The 23,030-nt window shown below is 47.0% G+C and overlaps 1 protein-coding gene across 1 annotated transcript; it reads right to left on the bottom strand.

Moving 5' to 3' along the window:
- Positions 1-4,706: 4,706 nt before the first annotated feature.
- Positions 4,707-22,861, bottom strand: Ufc1 (Ubiquitin-fold modifier conjugating enzyme 1). Its single transcript, XM_077707745.1, has 5 exons — positions 22,554-22,861; positions 19,123-19,254; positions 15,051-15,127; positions 9,511-9,601; positions 4,707-4,930 (listed from the first exon to the last, which is right to left on the bottom strand). The coding sequence occupies exons 1-5, from the start codon at positions 22,674-22,676 to the stop codon at positions 4,838-4,840; spliced, it is 516 nt and encodes a 171-aa protein (XP_077563871.1). The 5' UTR covers positions 22,677-22,861; the 3' UTR covers positions 4,707-4,837.
- Between the last annotated feature and the right edge of the window lie 169 nt (positions 22,862-23,030).

The following is a 23,030-nucleotide window of genomic DNA, read 5'->3' as shown; positions in this document are numbered from 1 at the left end:
AAGGAAAAAACAAAGTCGATGGACCCGTTTCAGTGCCACGGTGGCCTGCTGATCGATGAGATGAAGCTGTCGGAAAACTTGAGTCTTGCTTCGGATGGCAGCATTGAAGGCTTCGTTGACCTCGGGAAATTCACACCTGAAGCCGAGCACTCACTTACATGTGATCATGGACTACTGGTGATGTTCCAGCCCTTCAGTGGGAAGTGGCATCAGATTATTGGTGTATATTTGCCTCACATAGCAATGTTAAAGCAGAGACTCTAGCCAAAATAATCCTTGAGTCTGTCATACTGTGGAGAATGCTGGGCTCCACGTGGATTTCGTAACGTGTGACGGAGCTTTATGGAATCGGAGCATGTGGCATTCATTCGGTGTGGTTGGAACGAAGGAAAAAACTGTGTGCAGAAGGAAGCACCCCAGTGACCCCGAACGTTTCCTTTATTTTGTGTCAGACTTCCCGCACCTCGTCAAATGCGTGAGGAACAGCTTTGTTCGCACAGGCTTTGAGCTTCCAGAAGGGCACGCTGATGTTGACGGTATAGACTTTGCCCGAAACTCTGATGCAAGTCATAGCACCACGCTCAAGGCAATGCCACACGTCAGTAAGTCCGTGGTTCGGCCTACTGGTTTTGAGGCTATGAGGGTCAACTACGCATTTTTGCTGTTCAGTGATGCAGTCCTCCGTGGCCTTTTTCTCTACAGAGAAGATATTCAAGAAAAACATGGAGACCAATCTCCCACTGTCAACTTTGTAGAAAGGATGAGAAAGCTTATTGAGGCCATGACTTCTAGGTGTAGTTCAGGTGCACTCAGGCCTGGCAATGCCCACAAAGCCTGCATTGAAAGCTTTTTGGCTTACTTGGACCTGTGGGAAAAAAAGTCGGAAAAGAAAGGGTCAGTTGGCTTCCTTAGCCAAAGCACCGCAGAAGGACTTCGCGTCACGCTCTCAAGCACCCTACTCCTTCTGGAGTACGTGACAACGAAACTGAAATACAAGTACCTCATGACAAGCCGGCTGTCCCAAGACCCGATGGAAAGGGTCTTTGGGATTGTTAGGCAAATGTCTGGGTCTAATGATCACCCGTCGCCCAGCCAGTTTCTCATTTCCATTAATACGCTGAGCTTCCAAAATCTTGCCAAGTCACCGTCGCATGCCAATGTGTCTTCAGGAGTGCTAAGGAACCTGATTGACACCGAGAGTGCAGTGGGCACCACGTCTCATAGGAGGATCGATGAACTGCTAGACATCGGGAACCTCTCTGAAGCACATGAAGTCCTCAGCGGGTGTGGGCTTGACCACACTGACATGGTAGTGGAAGCCAGTGACTCAAGGCTCATCTACTACATCGGCGGCTATGTGGCAAGGAAAAGCATCGCAACCACAAAGTGCACAGACTGCTGTGCACAGCTCCTGCGACGGAACGATGGGTCACCGCCAGCCGCAGCATGCCTCACCAATGCGGTGAACAGGGGCGGCCTGCTACATCCATCAGACAAGCTGAATGACCTGGTGACTTTGCTTGAGAACGCATTCACACGTTGCTTCAGCATCAAGGAGGTCAAAAGTGACAGTATCCTGGACTTAGTCTCATTTTTACAGTTGGCTAAGCTGACCCTCGTTGGCTGCCCTGACCACAACACGGAACTCACAAACAAGGTCATCAAATTCTACGTCCTCACCAGGCTGCATTTTCTTGTGAAAACTCAGAATGCCAGCCGAGGTGACAAGATGTTAAAATTAAGAAGAGTGCTGTGAATTGAGTGAATTAGTTGCTTTTCCTCACTCTACTTTGAATGCAGCCTTTGTACGAGTTTGTGTAAATATGTTAAAAAGTGATCACCGTATTTTAAAATGTATGAACATGACTTTTTTTGTCGTAGAGGTGATTTGGTGGTACTCAAATGCAAACGTTTTTCATTGTATTTGTGCATTTTTTAAAGGAAATGAAGCGCTTTTACTTTTTCCCCTAATTGCAGACGTCATGTTTTTATTCTGCTTTCAGTAAAATGTGTTCTAAATTTGCAAAAAAAAAAAAAACTTTGTACTTGAAAGCTGAACAGTTTTTCTTTTACTAGTTAAAGTGAAGTGCTGCAGTCGCAGATACAGACGCTTTCTGTTTACGTGCAGTTATTGATTTCTTGTCAGTTGTTCGGATTGGAAAAAATAAATTGTGGTTTTTGTGCTTTGTGTAGTCATGCAAACAGTGGGTATGGTCTCTTCCTTGTATTTTATCTAAACTAACGTCGAGTGCAAAATGGAAAGTGTGGCGTAGAGCATGGAAGTCGGAAGCGAGGGATGAGTGCCGTTCGGGATTGCATCGGTCATGCGTATCGGAATAGAACACTTCGAGGTGCTCAATTAGAGTTCCGAAGTATATGCCACTTAAGGCCACTTGCGTGCTTTGTAAAATTTGACTTGCGCGTGCGGCGAACTTCGGATTTGCGCTTCCGCCGTGCGCCCAGCCGCAGAGCGAGCGGCCGAGGGGGCATCGAAGTACGAAGAGCAGCGCCACCGTGCGCCAGGCATGAAACGGCGCATCGCTTTTGACCGGCCCTTGGCGTCACCTCCCCCTTCTAGCCACCATATCGCTGGTGTCAGTAAACGATGGAACCATGGGAGAGTAGAAAATTAATTCGTCTGGAGAGGGCATGAACATGCAGTGCATGACAAGCAGGGTGTCGATCAGGGTTCATGTTGCGGACCAAAGACTCAACCCGTAAATTAGTGAAAGTCGCCAAGGAGGGTGTTCCGATGGTATGGGGGGTAGTTGCGAGGTGGGGTAGTTAAGTGTACTGAGAATAGCACGACCTTGGGCAGAATTCTGCAGGCGTTTGAGTTGGGCCAGGCGATGGCACGCAATGGGTTCTTCAAGAGTATTATATATCCCTAGTTCTAGTAGAGTGGCGCTGGGGGCGTAGGAGCGTACTCCCATAGCGATACGGTAAAGTGTGTGGAGGGAGGCCTCGAGGGACGAGAGTTGAGATGGCGAGGGTTGCAAATACGGAATTGTGTATAGTATACGGGACATAACAAAAGCATCGGTGATGCGGAGCAGGTGACGCTCGTGCAGTCCAGCTCTTCTGTTGGTGACCCGGCGGAGGAGATGGGATAGCTGAGTGATCTGATTGTGAAGTGTCCACAGAGTCGGTACAGAGCTGCCCGCATAATGTAAGGCGAGAGCAAGAATCGGTGTCAACATGCGGTATACGGCTGCCAAAAATTTGTACCTAAGGGAGAAAGCGGTCCGGGGCTACTCCATGCCTCTTACTGACTAAGAGTAGAGTGGATTTTGAAGGCGAAATAGAGAGGCCGACAGACGTGACATAGCCTTGGATGACGTCACACGCTTGTTGAAGAGTGTCCTCCAGTTGGCCGGGACTGCCCTTGGTTGACCAGAGCGTGATGTCACCCATGTATACATAGTAGGAGAGAAGGGGGGTGGCATCTAATAGTGGAGGAAGCGAAGCTAAAGCAATGATAAAAAGGGTGGGTGACAGGATGGAGCCTTAGGGGGTGCCAGCTGATAGATAGAACTGGGGGCGGGGGGGGGGGGGGAGGTAGACCCCGGAAGAGAGAAAGAAGCGGTACGGTTAGAGAGGAACGAGCGGATGTAGGTATACATGCGAGATCCGCAGTTAGTTTTGGCTAAGTTAGCGAAAATGGCAGTGTGCTGAACATTATCGAAGGCCTTATGAATGTCGAGAGCAAGGATGCCACGGAACTGAGAGGAGCTACAAAAGCCGTATACGTCGTGGGAAATACGGAGGAGGGTATCCTGAGTGGATATGTAATGGCGGAATACAGTTTGGGTAAAAGGGAGGGCAGAGGTGTGAGAAAGGTGCCATTCAAAGCGTGTCAATGACATACGCTCAAGAAATTTACCAACACAAGACGTAATCGAGGTAGGGCGAAGATTTGGAAGAGTGTGTGGTTTGCCTGGTTTCGGGATCAATATAATGTTGGAATGCTTCCAAGACGCCGGCAGTTCGCCACTGAGCCAAATGTCGTTAAAGAGAGCCAGGAGTTCTGAAAGTGCGCTGTCGGGAAGGTTGCGGAGTAGTTTATATGTTATTCGATCTTCCCCTCGCGTTGTATTGCAACGAAGGGTGTTGAGCGCCTGGGTGCACTTCTGTTGCTGTAAAAGGCTGGTCACGGGGGGACGGCGGGAAGTCTCGGCATGGAGATGTCAAAGCAAAGCAAAGCTCGGGGTGTCAAAGCAAAATAGCCAGGAAATTAAAGCTGGGAAAGGTAAAAGAATTATAACAGGAAAACCACAAGTAGCTATGTGAAAACTGACACTAAATCGATGAACATGTATCCCCAGCCAACTTAGTGCCCTTCCGGAGAAAAACACCAAGCAGTGTTTGTTCCAGCAAACACATCACTGGCAAAACGTAACAGGAAAAAACCAGTAACACTGCCAAATTTATTGTGGTGTTTAACGCACCAATGCTACACTTAGGCTGTGAGGCAAGCCAAAGTGGCGTACTCCGGATTATTTTTGGCCACCTGGGGATCTATAACACGCGCTGAAATCTCGACAAACGGGCGTTTACTGTTTTCCCCTCCATCAGCAAAGCAGCCACCGCGGCCTGGATCAAACCCCCTTTCTCGGGGCTAAGCAGCACAACACCTTTTCCACAGAGTCAGCAGAGCAGGTCCAATAACTTTACCAAGCCACTGAGTGAAATGAGACAAACTGCAGTTTGAAAAATAGCATATGTGCATGTATTTCGTTAGTTATAGGGAGGGATTAGAATGGCGACCCTGACAACCCTCATCGTTTTCCCCAGGGTTGAGCACCGGCCGTTCCTGGATAGCGGCAGTCGGACGAGGCTACGATTTGGTAGCCGCCGCCGCGTCATCCTTGTGCTTCAGTACGCCCTTCTGGATCAAGTCCGGAATCTCCACCGCCAACCATGGACCGAGCTGCAAACAGAGCATACATGCGCAAGCCATTAGGGCAAAAGGCTCTGGGCTCTCAGTACAGGGGCCATGAAGACAAAAAAATCCAGGCCCATATCCACTAACTTGAAACCAGGGGAGGAGTGAAGCATGCAGTATATAGTATGTGTATTATTGGTGCCTTGGCGCTTTTGCCAACGGAGATGAAACCGTTGGGGGATAGAGGTGTACAGCTTCGCTACGGTGAACTAGAATATTGTAATAATGGCAAAAGCGGTACAGCGAAATTGAAGCCAGAAATACCAAAATCCACTAGGGGCGCTGCTGTGGAATACTGGAGCAGACGTAGTGTAGTGTTTAGAGTGTCCGCCTTCCAATAAGCATTAATGGGTTCGAATCTCTGTGTAGGACAATTAGTTTTTTTTATGCATATGCATGGAGCGCACAAACAATCTGCTTAAAGCACACTTAAGGTCAGAATATTGTGCACTTTTAAAGCAAAGCTTTCTACCTCTACCAGCCAATGGTTCTTTAGCGGCGTGCGGGACCAACACACTCCCAACGCGGTGGAGGGTTGCACTCATGGAGCACACTGTAGATGGTGCGGCGATTTGCCCAGCGTTCCCCGCGTGGAGGTGCCTGCTCACTGGCGGGCGCGTCGGCGGTACAGCTTTGTTGTCTGCTTTTGCAACGGTTATTTTGGGCCTGTTTTGGCACAGCTTCGCGTTTGTTGCACGCTTCCTTTGCACGGCTTGATTAACTTGTTCGACAGCACCTCCAGGGTAACCCGCACCCGACGGAATGAAGTGGTCGTACATCAGACATATGTTAAGGATTGGTTTGCAAGGCCGGAAAACAAAATGTACAAACCCCATACAGACATCTGGCCACTAGAGAAATGCTACCTTCTGCGCACTGCTTGCTACGAATGGGACTCCGTTTTCTAAACTAATGATTACGAATTCGGTTGTGTTTTAAGAGGTATTACAATACGCAAAAGTAGCAACTGGTTCTGAAAAATAGCATAGTTTTAATCGGTATAAATGGGAATCGCTAATCTCACAAGCAAAATTGTTTTGATGTCTACGCTTGTGTCGTCCGGTGGTGTAGCCCCGAGCTAGCACATCAGAATGGCTAGGTTCGCTGTCTCACCCTTCAAAAGACGCTCCTCTCCGTTTTCTTTCTGCTACATTTGGGACGCCGCCCCCGCGAATTCCAGGTAACGGCTGGGCAGATATCTGGTTTCGCTTTGTAGAGCCACATGTGTGAATGCAAGTGACGTCGCATGGGCAATTGTTGTGGGTGTCATATATAAAGCTTTGCTTTCCAACCACCTTCACAGCGCAGATTGGAGGCAATCTTTTGTTTTTCATAGCGGAGCTGTATTACGCTGGATTTCATTAGGGGTGAGCGAATGCTAAATAGTAACTTTCAAATCGAATATCGAATATGAATTTTTTTTAAAGTCCTTCATTTTTCATAGGTTTTTTGGCAAAAGCAGAAGTTGCTTCACATGTTCGAAAGACATGACATTCTTTTTCAACCCAAAGAACACACTTTTCAACTCGCATCAGCGGTAATTCAGGAATCCAGGGAGGGTATGATGTACATTTGGAAAGAAAAAAAAAAAAAACGACTTGCACTGGAGTTGCTGTACTGCAATCACAGGCGACGACTATACAGTGCCTCATAACTCAGAAGCAAGCACTTTGCAGGCATGAACAATAGGACGTGAAAACACGGCACAACCACAATCATGGACCACGATGAGGCACTTCTTTGGATGAACAATACGTAGTGAAAGGAAAGCTCGCACTACAGTCACCGTGGACAAGCCTGTGCTATCCACTGTGGTCTAAAAAACAAGTAAACACGCAGTAACCACACACCAACTGCATTAAAAACAGCTAGAAACACTTTTGATAATTTAAAGGGAGCACTGTCAAAACAGCGGCGATCTTCACCGGAAGCTGCCCTAACATGTAAACATCCGGTCACAGAATTCAAAATGGTAACTGGAGTCGAAGGCGGCGGCTCGAAAAATAAGATCTTATCGACGCAATCGCAGATTACTCCGTGCAGCAGGATAAAATTTATAACCTCTGCAAGGTGCACTTGTCGAAAGCACGATTTGGACGAAACCTGCCAAGCAGATGGTGTAGCAGCAATGTGTTAGGATGCGCAAATGTGTCTCGCTTTCGCGAAGCCAGGGAACATTCGCAAACTCCACTCGACTATTCAAAAAATCGAATAGTAGATATTCGATTTGCGAATTATTATTCACCAAGGTACTATATTCGATTCGTATTTGAACATTCGCACACCCCTGGATTTCATACATTTCGATGCCCTTCGTCGCGGGCACTGGATGTCATGGCTGATGATGATAATCGACGATTGCTATTGGTTTCCCCTTTGTAGCGGGGTGATGACGTGTCACCTTACCAAACAGGACTAATATACCTATGTTTTATACTCTTGGTTTAATACTAGGTCTGCTTAGGGCAGGCACAAAAAACGTATTAGGCACAAAAAATTTTTTACCTGTTACAGGTGGTAACTGTCCCAGGCAATATTCCCCTCTCTGCTTCTTATCCACCATCATTCTAATCTTCTTTTCATCACCTCGACAGCCTTGAATTTATTTCCTCTATGGACTTCCTCCGTGGACGGCGGCCCTATGGACCTCCCCCCCCCCCCCCCCCCCCCATCCTATTCGCAGAGACTTAGTTTGTTCCCTCTCTTTCTCTCTCTCTCTCCGTCTTTCTCACTTAATGCCCTCACATTAAGATGCCTCCCGGCAACTTTATACGCATGTTTTTAAAGCGCGAGGCGTCAAATACAGCAAGGAGTTCGTGGCTGTGCGTTTATTTTTTGTTTGTGTGCATGTTTATAGCGGCTTCTGAAGCTCCAGATGTGTTTTAAATGCGCACTTTAAACGTGTCTTTAAATGTAGGGGCCATGAAGCCAAAGTATAATTATGTTCAATCTGAAATAACTAGCCCTTGGTGACTCACTTAACTCCAATCCAGCCACAAAAAGGGTTTTTTATCAACAAAAAAGTAAGAAATGTAAAATAACTTCCCAATTTTCCACCAGAGTGACCCGGCCAGGTCCAGAGAGACTTGTGCACAAGCACTGAAAACACTGCTATCACCGTGTTAACTGCACACTAGCATTCAAATGATGTCCTCAAGCAGAACTATGGGCCCCACTGCAATCGCCCAGTCACGCTTCTTGATGGTGCATTAGGTTAATGGCCATCAATCACACAGACAAGAATCAGGGGTGGAACAGGGTAGATCGGTTTGGAAGCAGTCCTGGGAGCAGCCAAAAAGGCCTTTTAGAGCACGATTGGAGCAGCCAGAAATGTCATTTGGAGCAGATGTAACACCATTTCACAGCACTATGGCACCTCCTTAACCTCCCTACAGGTCTTGTGCAAGTCTCCTACCATTTACGTTTCATCTACCTACTATATCAGGTGTCCTGCCGTGCACTAGAACCTACTCCAAACCAGTGACGCATTTTAGCACACAGGAGGTTTACAACATGCAGAGTTATCTACCTTCAGCCTGATCGATCGCGCCGCGTTATCACTGTTCAAATGTCAAATCTCGCGGGCAGAGCCGAAAAGGATCAGATAACAGGCCTTCCTTCGTGTCAACGGCAGTGTCGAAGTGGACTCACGGTGACATTCCGTAGAAAAAGGTGCTTGCTTGATTTATTCTATCAAACGGCGGTTTTAGTGCAAGCGAAGTTGAACGTAGCTTTGTCTTTGCCGGTCACAGAGTTGCCAGTGTCGACAAACATGCAGGCTACTTAACTAGAGCATGTTAGAAGGCATGATTAATGTTGGCTGGGGCATAGTAGACGTGCAGCTACGGAAAGTTGCGGCCAACAAAGCTAGGAACATCAAAAATGGGCAACTAACTTGGTGCTCACCTCCAATAAGCTACAACCCTTCGTGCGAATATTATATTCTGTTTGCAATGGGACAGAAAAACATTTTACTTGTGGTAATTTTCCGTTAATTGTGGCGCAGCGGCTGACACCAGCAAACAAAACAATGCAAAGCCGACAAAGAATTGCAAAGAGAAGGTGGAGAAGGTGCGTAGTGCCTGCAGCCTTACCGGCTAAACCACCGTTATGAAACCGAAAATGCAATGTTTCAGCCAAGTTTCAGGCATGGGGCATCACGGCGGTCGTATCTTGCTGGTCAATTCAGGCGCTGCGGCGCAGGACGGCGCTGATAAACAAGTTTGGCGTTCAATGGCACAAATGGCGCAGCTGTTCCACCCCTGAAGATTCTGCGACGCCGTAGAGATGTCGCCAGAAAGTGGCTTGGGAGTCGCCACTGCTTTGTGTGTCTTTATAAATATCTCAATTATTTGTTTGAAGTTTGCAACGAGATTGGTATCGTTGTTATTGGGACAGAGCAGTCTTTTCAATGAACCAAACTTGTATTTTGTCTTCGTGAACCTCTTAACACACGTGGCATCCCATTCTGTCTATTGAAGGAGGCCCAGAGTGGTCACCCCGTTTGTCTGATTCCCACCCTGACTCAGGTAAGTTATTCGGGTATTTCAGTGAAACACACTCACCCCGAGTGCCATGGCATGGGCGATGCCAAACTTGGCCACGTTTCTTGCCCAGAGTGGCTTGAAGTGGTCCGTCATGCATATCTTCCCTCCTCTGCAAGGCAGCCATCGCACAAAGAAAGGAAAGAGTGAGATTGGTTCCACCATAACTGCAGAGTGCCACATTTAACATACAACAACGTCCCATCCTACAATGACAATGCCTGAATTCGGCTTTATCCTTTCGAGGTAACCTCATACTGAAAAGCTCCCATTTCAATTTCGTGCAGTTGTGTGTTCAAAGATCATTTACGCAAAGTTTGTTTCGACATAAATATAAGTCTTTCGGTACAAAATCGTACCCAACGTTTATTTTTAAAAAACCTTTCCACGAGAATGTACGTTTTCACTTCGATAAGAAGCGCAATGAGCTTGCTCATGAACATAGCAAAATGCACAGTTCAGTATAATCCCTTCCTTTAACTGAACGTCAAAAGAGCTTCAGTTATCTACAAGATTTCTAAAAGCGAAAGTAGGCTGAAATGTTAGTCCTGCGAACAGTTACAAGCTAGAGCAGGTCATTTCTTTTTTAAGTGTAAAATCGTCGAGCAAAATTACTTCGTAAAATCGAGATAAAAATACATGTATTTAGCAAAATTGTGATAGAGAACTTGAAAAAATTCATTACATCGCAAATTTCATTAAATCGAGGTTCGTTATATCGAGGTTCATCTGTATTTCCTTCGACAATTGAAATTTTCGAACATTTGCACACTCCTAAAGGGCAGAACTTAATGGCTTCAACGTGACCCAGAACCAGACACAATCACAACAAATAAAAATGGGCGTGCTCTGCTGCTGGCATACTTTTACCCTTTGCTCTATTCTGTGTTTTCTAGTGATGGTTGGGCACACTGAAGCTGACATCAAGTTAAGCATGCTTTGGTTAGGAGTTGAACTTTGACAAATTTTCACAGTACTGTTGATGTATAATCTACCTAATAACCTTAAAGCTGTAAGCCCATTTTACCTGAAGCATTAAGAAAATTTTGATGAATGAACATGCCTGAAAGATAACGTCCAGGTAGTAACATTCACAAATTGCTTTACCGCATTTTCGCGTGTACAGCCAGCCCCTGCATTTATTCCGCACCCCCACTCCCAACCCACTGCAAAAGAAAAAAAATCCTCGCGTATTGCCCGCACAGTTGATACAAAAAAGGCTGCACTAAAGCTACTGCTCAAGCAACACATCATATACTATGTAGACAGAAAACGCGTACATTCAGCGAGTAGAATACACAGACCGCAAGGTGAAAGTCACAATTCACTAATAAAATTGAGTTGTTAGAGTACGCTTGCGCTTGTTTTTTCTTCCTTGTCCTTGTATGTTATGTGCAATCGCTGTCATGGAAGGCTTAGTCAGTGTTACCGCGTAGGAGCTTCACGGCACAACGCGCATTGCCAGAAGCTGCACTAAAGGAAAAACCCTGCGTATTATCCGCACCCCTACTTTGCCACTGGAATTTTTACATTTTTGGTGTGGGTTATACGCACAAAAATACGGTATCTTTTTTAGCACCTTTCTTTGTACCCCCCCTCCCACTGCAAATGTCAACACAGCCTTGGGTAATTTGCATACCACTGCTTTCTCTTTTCCAACGTATTTTTTTTTCCCGAGAAATTCTCGCAAATCAGGCCAGCTTGACCACAATGCCAAAGACAGGGGTGATCAACGCGCAAGGCCAAGTCCATTTTTGCAAGCGTGGTAGGTACTGTCAAAGCCAGTGGGACATCACTGGTAGCTCTGTTTAAGCTGCTCATTCGCTGGGCTGCGACGTCACTTCCGCCTTGCCATAACGGCCACACTTTTCGCCATTTTGGATTCAAAAATAGCTGGTCACTTGCGGCAAGCTTGGGAATACTTCAGGTGTCATATTTTGTAGCGTTCAGTCTTTTTAAAGTCAGACTACATGGGAACGGGGTTTTCCAACGATGAAAAATCTTTCTTTGCAGTAGGCCTTTAACCAACGTTAGCCAATGTACTTCTGTGTTCAGCTGAAGCAAGAAAGCACTCCGCTCCACCACCCATCAAGCTTGCGAGATTTTATCTACCCCCATTTAAAGGACCCCCCGCAATCTTGGCTGCTAAATTCCTTCACACTTCCTTTTACGCCTGGAAGCAGGGCAAGAGCGATATTTATCACCAGCACAGAGTGTCACCGCATGATGTGATCGTCACAGCAGATAAGACTTCCAAATGCAGCTTTGCTTTCATTGCAATTTTCTTTAAAGTGGCTACCGAATGCCTTTACTGCTTCAATTGAAAGGAAGTCAGAGAATGGCAACGACATATGGCTTGAGTGACATCACTCACAAACAAGGCTTAAAGAAAGAGGGGGGGGATTTTCTTTTTGAGCGAGTTTATAATTTGTCTGACGGGTGTAAAGCAGTAGCAATATTCGGCTTGAGTGCTTTGTGCCCGCCTAAACTCACTACTCGACGTGCTCGTTCAGCACGTTCTAAAAGCAGTGCAGATTTCGAAAAAATCTGGAAGAAGAGTAGCAGGGGGAGATTTCTAATGGGTACTTTGGCCGTGCCTGGAGATCTGCTCATCTACACAACACAGGATGAATATTTTTTTTTTGTTTTAGCTGCATTGCAGTTTGAAATCGCTACGCTAAAACAGAACAGCAGGACACAACTTCCTTGTTAGCCCTGGAAATTGGGGGTACTGTAGAGACTGCGAAATTGCCTTTTCACAAGATGATGTGTCTGATGCCGCCCCCCCCCTTTCCTAGAAGTTCTGAGTGACAGCACATTTTTGTGGTTTCATTATGTAGGAAAGTGGCAAATACCCCCAACACCAGCATGTTCTCACACTAAATTGTGCCCATGCACCAAATGGTGCTTTTGTCCCAATAGTTGTGATGACAACAAGCTTTGTTGATATGCTGCTTCAAAAATGCAAATTAAAATTGTCCACAGGCCAACTGTCATTACTAGTTTAAGCATTGCCACTGAGTACACGGAGCTTGCCATCCTAAGGCCTTGTAGTGCTTCTACAAGCAAGCTGAAGTGAATTTATCCGCTCACTGCTGCCACCGAATGCATTTCGAATTTCCCGCCTCCGCAGTGCTCGCGTTCCCCCTGCCTGAAACTGCGCCAGCGGGAGTTCCGTTCTTTTTGTGCTTCTTTAATTGTGTATGGTGGAGCTGTTTTGTGTCATTTCGAATGCGCAATTTGTTTCTTGCGCAGCTGGAGCCTTTCTGCGTAATTTCAAACGTGCCATTTGTTTCTTGCACGGCTGGAGCCTTTCTGCATCATTTCGAACGCACCATTTTTTTCCTTGAGCGGCCACTTTTTGCGCTTGCTGTCGCAAGAATCAACCCAACGAGCGTTCCTAACTAAATGAACGCAGGGGCTGAGGGTTATATCCAGGGTGTCTAGCAAATTGCCCAATTCAATTTCCCTGACTTTTCCAGGTTTTCCATGACCATTTTAGTTGAAATTCCCTGACCAATACAACACGCGCCATTTTGTGGAAACGGTCCGTGAAGCATATAAAAAGCGTAGAGAAAACACATTCTATCATACGGAAAAACACATTTGTTGCAAGTGCCCTAATTCTCAAAATCCACTTTGATTAATTTCAGTTTGTTGTTTGAGGTTTGCTTGCCTTCAGTTACGGCTTCAGATAGTTTCATTTCATCTTGCGGGATAGAAGCTTCAAGTTGCGCTTCAGCAAGCACCTTTTGCTTTTTTTCTTGATTGTCCTGGCTTGACATGCAACGTGAACCGCGTGGTGCGTTGCGCGTGCGATTTTTTGACGCCCGCGTCAACGATTCGTGCGCGCGGCAGCTTCTGCCTCACTCAGAAAATGACGCGCGTCGCGCGCGGCAGTGGGAGGAGCCTGACGACTTGCGCCAATGGGGAGCCGCGCGCCTCATGGCGGCAGTTTCGAAGCTCTCGAGGCAGCCGGCTGGCTCTGCCAGAGATGTTAAGGCTTACCACGCCGGCAGGTATTGCATGGGCCCTTTCAGTAGCGGCGCGGATGATGTTTTATTGTACCGTTTTCTCCCACATTATAAGCTCTTTTACCTCACAAGCAACTTCGTGCGTGCCTTGTGCGGCAATAAAGAGAGTGCTTAGAAGCGGTCGCTCGAACTCCCGTCACCACTTCGTGGTCGAAGCCGCCGCCATGTTGCCGCCGCCGGCAGCACCCCGCGCAGCGTGCGGGCAGTTCCGCGCAGAGTTCCTCTATATAGCTATATATATAAGCTATATACATAGCTATATATAAAGGAACTCTAGTTCCGCGGCAGCGTCAACGCGCCTGTGACGTGCGCGGCGCGTTTTCATGAGCAGAAAACACCCCATGCGGTTCACTGGGTTCGCGCTAAACCATGTTCCTTTTTGATTATGTAATTCTGGCTCCTGATGTCATAAGGAAGTTCTTTCAAGATTAGCTCCCAAAAAGCACTGCCTTTTAAAATTCGCTAAAAAAAAGCCCGTTCTGCGTGCGATTTGGGCACCACCTAGACGTCCCTCTGCCGCAAATGCACCCAGCAACCTAAGCCAGCTGCGTGAACCGCACGGCGAGTTTCTGCACGCGATTCGTGCGCGGTATTTTCACGGCCGCGTCGACGATTTCGTGCCTGCGGTGGCTCCTTTCCTGCACAAGCAAGTGCGTTTGTGCCTTGAGTAGCATTTTAAAGAGCGGTTAGAAGCGGCCGTTGGAGCTACCGCATGACTCCGCGGCCGGTGCTGCCGCCATGTTGCCAACGCCTACCGCTCGGCACGCACCGTGCGGATGGTTTGCGCGGCGGCATCAGCGCGCCTCGGGCGTACGCGCCGCGTTTTCCCTTGCAGAAAAACCAAAAAGCGTTTCATGCGGTTCACGCTTTCGTCGCGCGCGAACGTGTTGTGTTCGGTAACTTCTTGGGGGCCTCCAACACTGGTTTCCCCTATTCTAAAACTGTGTGGGCTGGCCCCAAAGTGGTTTTCCCTGACTGGTACTATTTGATTCAAAAATTCCCTGACAATTTCCTGACTAGACACCTTGATATCACAGATTTTGGCTGAAATGTACCTGCAGTTTTTTTTTGCACTAAACAACTGAGAGATGTACAACAAGCGCCAGCGGTTCACGAGGTTTGAACAGTTGTGACTATTTAAACCGCGTGGTTTTCGAAGCCTCAGCGGGACTCCCTGATGACGGTACACTAGGCTCTACTTGGGTCCGTTATCTCGCTGCGCCATCTGATTCCGGCAGCTGCATCGACCGTTGGCGAGCTACGACGACAAGGCAAGCCCGTAAAGTGCTCTGCACAGTAGATATTTTTAAACACCACGTCATTTTAAGCCACGTGTTTCACAAGTGTAACTACTTGCATCTGCTGCTACTAAACAAAGTTTTTTAAAAAGTTAATATAGTTCCAAGTGAAACTCCCATGCCACTAGTTGTAATGAGGGCCATAGTGTCAATTGAAAGCAAAAAAATTAAATCCCCACAGCATTTTTCCATCAAAAGCAAAATCCCTCTTGAGTGTGAGGGGGCTCACCTGTACATCTTGGCTGTCTTGCCATCCAGCGATGGAAGCGCTATTTCGGGGGCTGTGGTCGGGTACGTCACCGGAATCTGCACGAGCAAGAGCACGTTACAGATATAACACAGAGCAAAACCAGCAGTTGAGGCACACGCATGGTGGCCTCTCTAGCGTGCCTTTGACTCCCCAAACATTCAAAGTGCCGCACAATTTCAAGGTAACTTGTGTATTAAAGGCCTCGCACCCATATGTTTGCTGTGAAAAATGTGCATTATTGCCAGGTCAGCACAAGTTATACCACGAGGACACAGTGACAACCCCAAGCATATGCATGCAATTTTGTTCTCTTAAAATGTTCACAGCCCTTCCTTGAAATAAATATCGGGCTACACCGGTCTCAGTGGCTCTGAGACACTTCTTCCTTCCCGCCGCCACCCTGGAAACGAACCCCTGCATGGTTACGCTTCAAGGTGTGGCCGATGCTACTAAACATGCCCCCTCTCTTCGAAATGGAAAAAAGAAGAGAATGCAGGCAGCAGTTACATACCTACTAAGTGAGACAACTGGGAGACATGGTTGTGGCGTTTCTAAGACCCCTCCTTTCACCCAGTGATGATTACGAGGTTTAACATGCCAACGCTACGCAGGCTACGAGACGCGCTTTAGAGGAGGGCTCCGAATTAATTTTGACCACCCAGGGATCTTCAACGTGCGCTGAAATCTCAAACACACGGGCGTTTTCACTTTTCACCTCCATCAGAAAAGCGGCCGCTGCGGCCGGGAATCGAGCCCGCGTCCTTGTGCTCAGCAGCACGCCTTAGCCACTGAGCCAACACGGCAAGTTTCACCCAGTGATGACAGAGTGTGACCAACGCGTGTGCAAATTAAGTGGTGCCAGAAAGCAAACTGCAAATTATAGAAGGCATGCAAAAAAAAAAAACAGTAGCGTTTGGTTTTCATTTTATTTTATAGAATTCGCAGTTAAGAAATGCCCATGGCACAAGCACCTTCCTGAAACCAACAACTTTAACACAATGCTCTTAGCGATCCGATACAAGGTTTGATCTCTCCGTGACTTTTGCACCAATTTACCTTTTCCTCTGTCCAACAGGGATAACCATCTTCATGGCGGCTGCCACAGTACGTGGTAATCATGCCAGCCAAACTCTCACACACAATGGGCGACGTTTTCAAATTCAAGCAAAATAACTTTCGCAGTGAGAGTATTATCACCATACATATGTGTGCAACTCTCTCCAGCCATTATATAGTAGGCAATACAGCCTTCTAGGTTTCACCAATGGCATTCCCGCTTTATTTTTGTTTTTGTCAACCACACTGCTTGCCTTCTTGAGTGGTGTCAGTGTATCAACTCGGATTTTCCACCCGTTCTGACAGTTATGGCATGAATCATAGTGCAGGGAGCGGGAAATTCAAAATCTGTCCCTCAAAATGAAAGTGACCCAGCAATGGCAGCACTGCCTCCTGTCAAGCGAGATTCAAGCGAGGTGCAGACTGCACAGCCTTTCAGATGACATAAAGTTGAACGTTGGCTTATGGTTTGCCGTGCTCATGCACTGACAGCATGAGACCTCCCCTAATTCAAAAACCTTCGCTCCTGAAGAAAACTTTAAAATGCACCACACTGTAGTGATCACATCAGTGACCAAATTAACAAGCAACCACACTGCTGTGTGTGCTGAACCTGTTGGCGAATTCCATTGAGACAGCAGGAGCACTAAAAAGCACGCTATAAGTGCTCTCTTCTGAGCCGGCGTGTTTCAGTGGTCAAACAGGAGTAGGAGCACTGTCATCCCGTGGCAGAGCGAGATCACTTTCGCTCCACCGGGAGCAGCCAGGAGCAGTCCAATCTGCCCCCGCTTGAAAAGCGGAGAGAGCACAATACAGAGGAAGTCGCATGACTTTTAACGTCATATCCTCCCCTTTTCATGTGTGTGTGGTTTTTTGCTCCCGCGAGTTGTCGCGGCCCGGCGAGCGGGGTGGTACGGAGGCGAGGGTGGCAGCCAACCGTGTTTGGTGCTCACGCTCCAACGATTTTGACATTGTTGCGGAAGGTTATGGCAGTCCCTGTTCACCTTGCCTGTCATTAGATGCACTAGGGACGGAGGCAGCAAAGCGTCGTCGCCTTGCCGAAGTGCTTGACGAACTAGAGAACAACAGCAGTGATAGCTGCTGGAGCTCAACGTCAGAGTCAAGTTGCAGTAGCAGCAGAAGCAGCGCCGATGACAATGAAGTGTACGCAGCAGCGTTTGACCACCTGCTTTCGATGCCGGAACAAAGACCAAAGGTGGAGGCATATGTTAGAAAGACGGTGTCAAGCTACTCAGACGAGGAGGCAGGTCGTTCAGCTTCTGAGCATGGCGAGATCACTGAGAGCCCTCTTGCTCGTCGCTTTCCCCTCTCCCACCTGCTCGACGAGAGCATGCCTATTCCATTGGCAGGTGGAGGTGCCCTGCTCCTAAGTTCTCCCAAGTATTCTGCCCTCTACTCCTCACTGCACGACACCCCTGCTCCTATTCTCTCTACCGAATTTGCCATGCGTTTCTGCTCTCAGGCCAAAGCATATGCAAGCAGGGAGACACCCTTATGAAAAAATGTGTGCGTCGAAAGATAAGAGGTCTACTGACTCAAAAACGCTGCACACAATCAAAAAGAACTGAGAAGGCGAAAATCTCAAGAAACCATAAATCGTTGATAGGACAAAATGAAAAGCAACCGAGAAACCCAGCCCCACATAAGCAGCGGGATGAAAATGCACACAGAAGGATACAACTAAAAAAATCCCCGAGGTTGCTGTAAAAGCCAATGCGTTAGCATTGGAGCACTGACACTAGTTTTAGAAGAAGCGCTGGAGGCAACTGGTAAAAGAAAAATGTGAGTGAGGGCACTTTTTTATGGAATACAGGGCAAGTGACAACTTGGCACAATTGAAATGTAAAGCCACCTGAAAAAAGCAATGTGCTGAATACATCATCAAAAAGCCTAATTATTGCTTTAGTGTTACACTTAACTTAATTTAGACAACTGCAGATATGCTATTTTCTCATTGACGGCTGCCTATGTTTGTCAGAAAAATGGGAGAAAGAGAGACATTACATCTTTACGTGCTTCAGAGCAGTTCTAGTGGTAAGCAGTGTGGTTACACAATTACAGACCTTCAGTATGAAAATAGCGAGCGTGAATTAGGAGAGTTCAAAGGCTAGTTTAAAGGGAACAGAAAATAGAATGCAGAGCTTATTCTCTCGTACGAAATGCGACCACATCCAACATGATCATGTGAAAAAGACTGAACAGCAGGAAAAAAGAACAGAGCCACAGCAACTAAACAATACCAAGTAGCACACAAATATCACTAGCCATAAAGGCCAACCGCAGTATTTCCTACCCGGCACCTATTTACTGAATTCCTAAAGCTAAATATCCACACCCCTCTGCATCCGATTGCTGCCAACTGTATACCGTAAAGTTCCGAAAGAACGCCCACCCAAAGTACAGAGATATCAAGTGCAAAATATGGAACGGGCAAACTTTTGGGTCAGTGGCGAAAAACTACGAAAAAGTGGTTGCACTGCCAATCAATACTGCAGAGATATAAAAAAAAAAAAAACGCGATGGGCAAACTTTCAGGTCAAGTGTGAAAAGGACAAATAAGTGACCACATCAACACATGAATAGATGATTCTCGTTTCTTTTTGTCCTCCCCTTACCTTTTTTTTCCTGCCGTAATGTATAGTGTCCTGACACTGGCTGCCGGTACAGCCCGACAAGACTGGTTTGGGCTGACCCATCATGTACTTTGTACTTCTAGGACAAGTAAAAATTTGTTATTAGTATTAGTAGTAGTAGTAGTATTTTGCTCACCCATCGGTGCTAAAGCCATCGATTTCAGGGGATGGGCGATCTTTCGGATCTCTCAGTAAATTGCATATTTCACCCCTAAAGGGGGCTGGGCGACGTTTCGAGGGAGGGCATTCTCTCGGAACTTTAGGGTAGTTTGCCTTTCATCCTGACACGACACGTGTCTATTAAATTTCCACCGTGTAAGTGACAGAGAACGCATACTCACGTCGAACTCTACGTCAAACTCGTACTTGAGCAGCTCGTGTATGTACCAGCACTTGCCGAACCACCGGGTGCCGTCCTTGTTGGACTCCAGCCGGAACCAGTCGTTGTCGTTCTCCTTGTTGTTCTGCACGTACTGCGCAACGCAATCGAGGAAGAAAAGGAGCTGACTCTTTCACTCTTTCAAGCAGTTTCTTATCAAGAAAAAAAACAGTTTTTGGTTTCAAAGTTTTGCAAGCGCTGATGCAGAGAGCATCATCACCAGCCTATCTACGCCCACTGCAAGGCAAAGGCCTCTCCCATGGACCTCCAATTACAGTTGAACCCCTTTATAAGAGACATGTACCGGGGAGCACTTTGTCTCTTATACGAGATGTCTCTTATAAGCAGGGAACCATGTTTTCACTTACTAATCAGACCCTGGTTCAATGTGGGCACCGTATGACTAAAATAAGCTCAAAAGAACGCTACAGCATGTTGCAAAAGATTCATTCTACTTTATGTTTGGCCGCCAGAATTCATGAAACAGTTCTGAATCTTTGTTTGCTTCATGACTGTATTTACACTTTTTTTTACATCCGATTCTACTACAAGCTTTCTTTCCTTTCACTGCTTGTGGAAAATGAATTGTAGACGTTGATTTCACAAGCCTGAAGAATAGCCAGACCGCACAGCTTTTTCCACTGTGTGCTCAGGCTATTCATTACGCCTGCAGGACTCAACATCTGTGATGCTGATTGGGAGCTACGCGAGTGGAAGAGCCCACAAGTGCGGTCGTGCTCCAATGGATGGCAATAAGCTTCAACCACTTCTGTAAGTTGCACTTCCATTGGCAGGGCTTCTCGCCGTCATTTCATAGCTCACTGAACCACTGTGTGTTTGCTGAAGTTATAATGCAGGCGTCTGTCGTCCACCTGAGCTTCCACAATGGAAGCAACTGCAATAAGTAACTGGTGGCACTGCGTCTGAAGTTAAAATGTCTGTTACAAGCGAGATTATTGATTAAAGTCAAGGATGACTTGTCCCTTATAACCAACTGTCTTCTACATCCGACGTCTGTTATAAAAGAGGTCAATTTAATGGGAAAGATAGGGCAGCCAACCATGTGGGTGAATAGTGTCTCTTATACCCATTTGTCTCTTATAGCGAGGTTCAACTGTATCCCGGTCCTGTGCTAACTTTGACCAATTTATCCAGGCAAACTTCTTGATCTCATCTGCCCATCTAACTTTCTGCCGCCCCCTGCAACGCTTGCCTTCTCGAGGGATTCACTCTGTTACCCATAATGACCAACGGTTATCTTGCCTGCGCATTACATGCCCTGCCCATGACCATATCTTCTTCTTCTTAATTTCTACTAAGGTGTCCTTAACACGCTTTTGTTCCCTGACCCACTCCGCTCTCTTCTTGTCCTTAAATGTTGCACCTATCATCTTCCGTTCGATTGCTCGCTGAGTCGTTTTCAGTTTAAGTTGAACGCGGCGACCGCTTTTTTGATGGAGGCGAAAAGAAAAACGCCCGTGTGTACGAGATTTCGGCGCACGTTAAAGATCCCCAGGTGGTCAAAATTATTCCGCAGCCCTCCGCTATGGCGCGCCTCATCGCTTGCGTTGCGTCGGCGCATTAAACCCTACAATCAATCAATCAATGAACCCTCTTAGTGAGCCTCCAAGTTTCTGCCCCATAGGTCAGTACCGGTAAGATGCAGCTGTCATACTTTCTTCTCCAGGGACAATGGTAGGCTGCCATTCATCATCTCTGAGTGCCTGCTGATGAATTCACTCTACGCCATTTTTATCCTTCTAATTATCTCTGTCTCATGGTTGGGATCCGGGGTCACCACTTGGCTTAAGTAGATTTCTCGGTCCACACTGTTGATGCCACTGGCGTTTCTGCGCCATGGGGCCCTTAATGCTTCGCATTAACGCCCTTACTGTAACCAGCAATAGAATTTGCGACGTTTTGGCACGGACTTGATCTGGTCTCATCATGTCACTTCACTTTTGCTTCTTGGTATGCAAGCCAGCAGACAGGAAAAGCAATGATTCGGACAATTTCATGAACAGTTTGAATAAGATGAAAGTTTCACAGCAATTACTTTACACTTTTCAGAAGCTGCACAGCAAAGTGAAAGCAGTCTTCTGGTTCGGCCAATTTCACATAGTAGCAGGCCTCTAAAAATTGGCGAGAAGGTCCTCTCAGTACGAAATTGAGTTGCGCATGTCATCAATGCTAGTTCTTTTGAGTAAAGCTAGGGTGAATGCTTCAAAGCAAGTTTCATGAAGTTGTGTTCCCTGCAGAGAAACTTCTAACAAAGCTCAAATACAGGCATGTGCGGCATGGTGATGGGATGCTACAGTGCTTCCACAGCGGCAACTCTTTTACAGGTAGCCAGTATTGCTACGGGTAATGAAACCAAAATTAAACGGTACAATTCCGCAGTAAGATATCAATGAAGAAAAATTTGACATCCTCCAGAAATGGAGCCGTACGGCTACAAAGGAAAGCTAGTCAGCTTTCTCAGAAACCGCGCAGTTGGAAAACTCGTCCTGGTCCAGAATTCCAAACTGGAACCACCAGTTAATCGTTTCAAGTTGTTGACCAATTCGCTCTCGCGCTACGAAGGGCCGGTTAGCCTCCTGGTTAGCTCAGTTGGCACAGTGACTGGCCCGGTTAGGCGGTGGTCCCGGGTTCGAATCCTGGACCAGGGTGAATTTTTCTTCAACTGCGAAGTTTCTGAGAAAGCTGTCTAGCTTTCCTTTGTAGTCCTACGGCTGCATTCCACGTGAATGCGAAAATTTTCCCTTCACAGAATCTTACATCACCTGGGGGATTTACCCTAAATCTGATCGAGTAAAATATCCGCCATCCATTAAACGGATTATACAGCGGGCAGGGACGAATCTGAAGCGGGTCAAAAATGGTCAGAGACAAAACGGACCTTTTTCCTGAACCAGCAGACTACACACATCCCACCGTGTGGTTTCCGCTCGTTCCCGATCACGAAAGACACTGTACGAACAACAATCGCAAACCCCTTTTCCCCCTTCCCCGAAATTGCCTGGTCAATTCACCTAGACGCAATTCATGCATCGGCGCGAGCGCTTTCGGGATCTGTTTCAAAGAATGGGCAATCGTATGGAATGTATGGAAGGTCGCGAAATAGCTAAACGGGGGTAAAGCTTCAGTTAGTACGAAATACACCCTTTTTTTTTTAAATTCCCCTGCAGTGTGAGACCATGACCTACACGTTATATGGAATCATGTAAAAGCCCACTGAGGAAGTCCGCTGTAAAATACAGTTTCAACTCTGTGGCCGCACACGCCGGTTCCGGGCAAGTTCTCGTTCCGGTTCTTAAAAAGGCCACGCGTTCAGTGGACGCGTGGCACGACCACCGCACTTTGCGCCCAGGTACGTTTGGCGCAATTATTCACCTTGATTAGCGCCTGATATTCCTCCTTTAGCCGCGTCGGCCACAGATCTTTGTCGCGCGGGCCAGCTTTCGTCTTGAGCAACGGAATGCCGCTTAGCGTCTTCCTCGTCGCGTCATCCACCATCGCTGCGATATAGCTGCGAGTCGCCGAAGCCGAGCGTAAACCCAAAACACAATCCACCGGCCGTCAAAAGTAAATGTCAGATGATGCGTGCACTAAAAACTGTAACAGATGTCAACAGGTTAGACGAAACTGCACGGACCACGACGAAACATGCGACGACCCCATATGCGGCCCAACATGTCGCTACCGTCACTACCGTCGCTACTGTCGCCGCCGCATACAAGTTTACCATCATTGACATTTATTTGTAATTTTTATACCTATAAATGAATTTTATGCTGTGTACAATCAAAAATAATGAGCGCTGTGTACCTTTTTTTTATTTACATCACGGGTCGCATCGAAGCCGAAGCC

The sequence above is a fragment of the Haemaphysalis longicornis genome, unplaced genomic scaffold (genome assembly GCF_048455015.1).
Source record: "Haemaphysalis longicornis isolate Haplotype H1 unplaced genomic scaffold, Haemaphysalis longicornis Haplotype H1 scaffold_4, whole genome shotgun sequence".
In the NCBI taxonomy this organism is placed as follows: domain Eukaryota; kingdom Metazoa; phylum Arthropoda; class Arachnida; order Ixodida; family Ixodidae; genus Haemaphysalis; species Haemaphysalis longicornis.
This window is presented reverse-complemented; position numbering and strand designations above follow the sequence as displayed.

Excerpts from the sequence above, each read along its gene's own strand:
- Ufc1 (XM_077707745.1), bottom strand. The coding sequence starts at position 22,676 with ATGGTGGATGACGCGACGAGGAAGACGCTAAGCGGCATTCCGTTGCTC. Across the intron at positions 15,128-19,122 it reads AGTTTGACGTAGAGTTCGAC|ATTCCGGTGACGTACCCGAC; the intron begins GTGAGTATGCGT and ends TTGCTCGTGCAG. Across the intron at positions 4,931-9,510 it reads CCCATGCCATGGCACTCGGG|CTCGGTCCATGGTTGGCGGT; the intron begins GTGAGTGTGTTT and ends CTCTGTTTGCAG.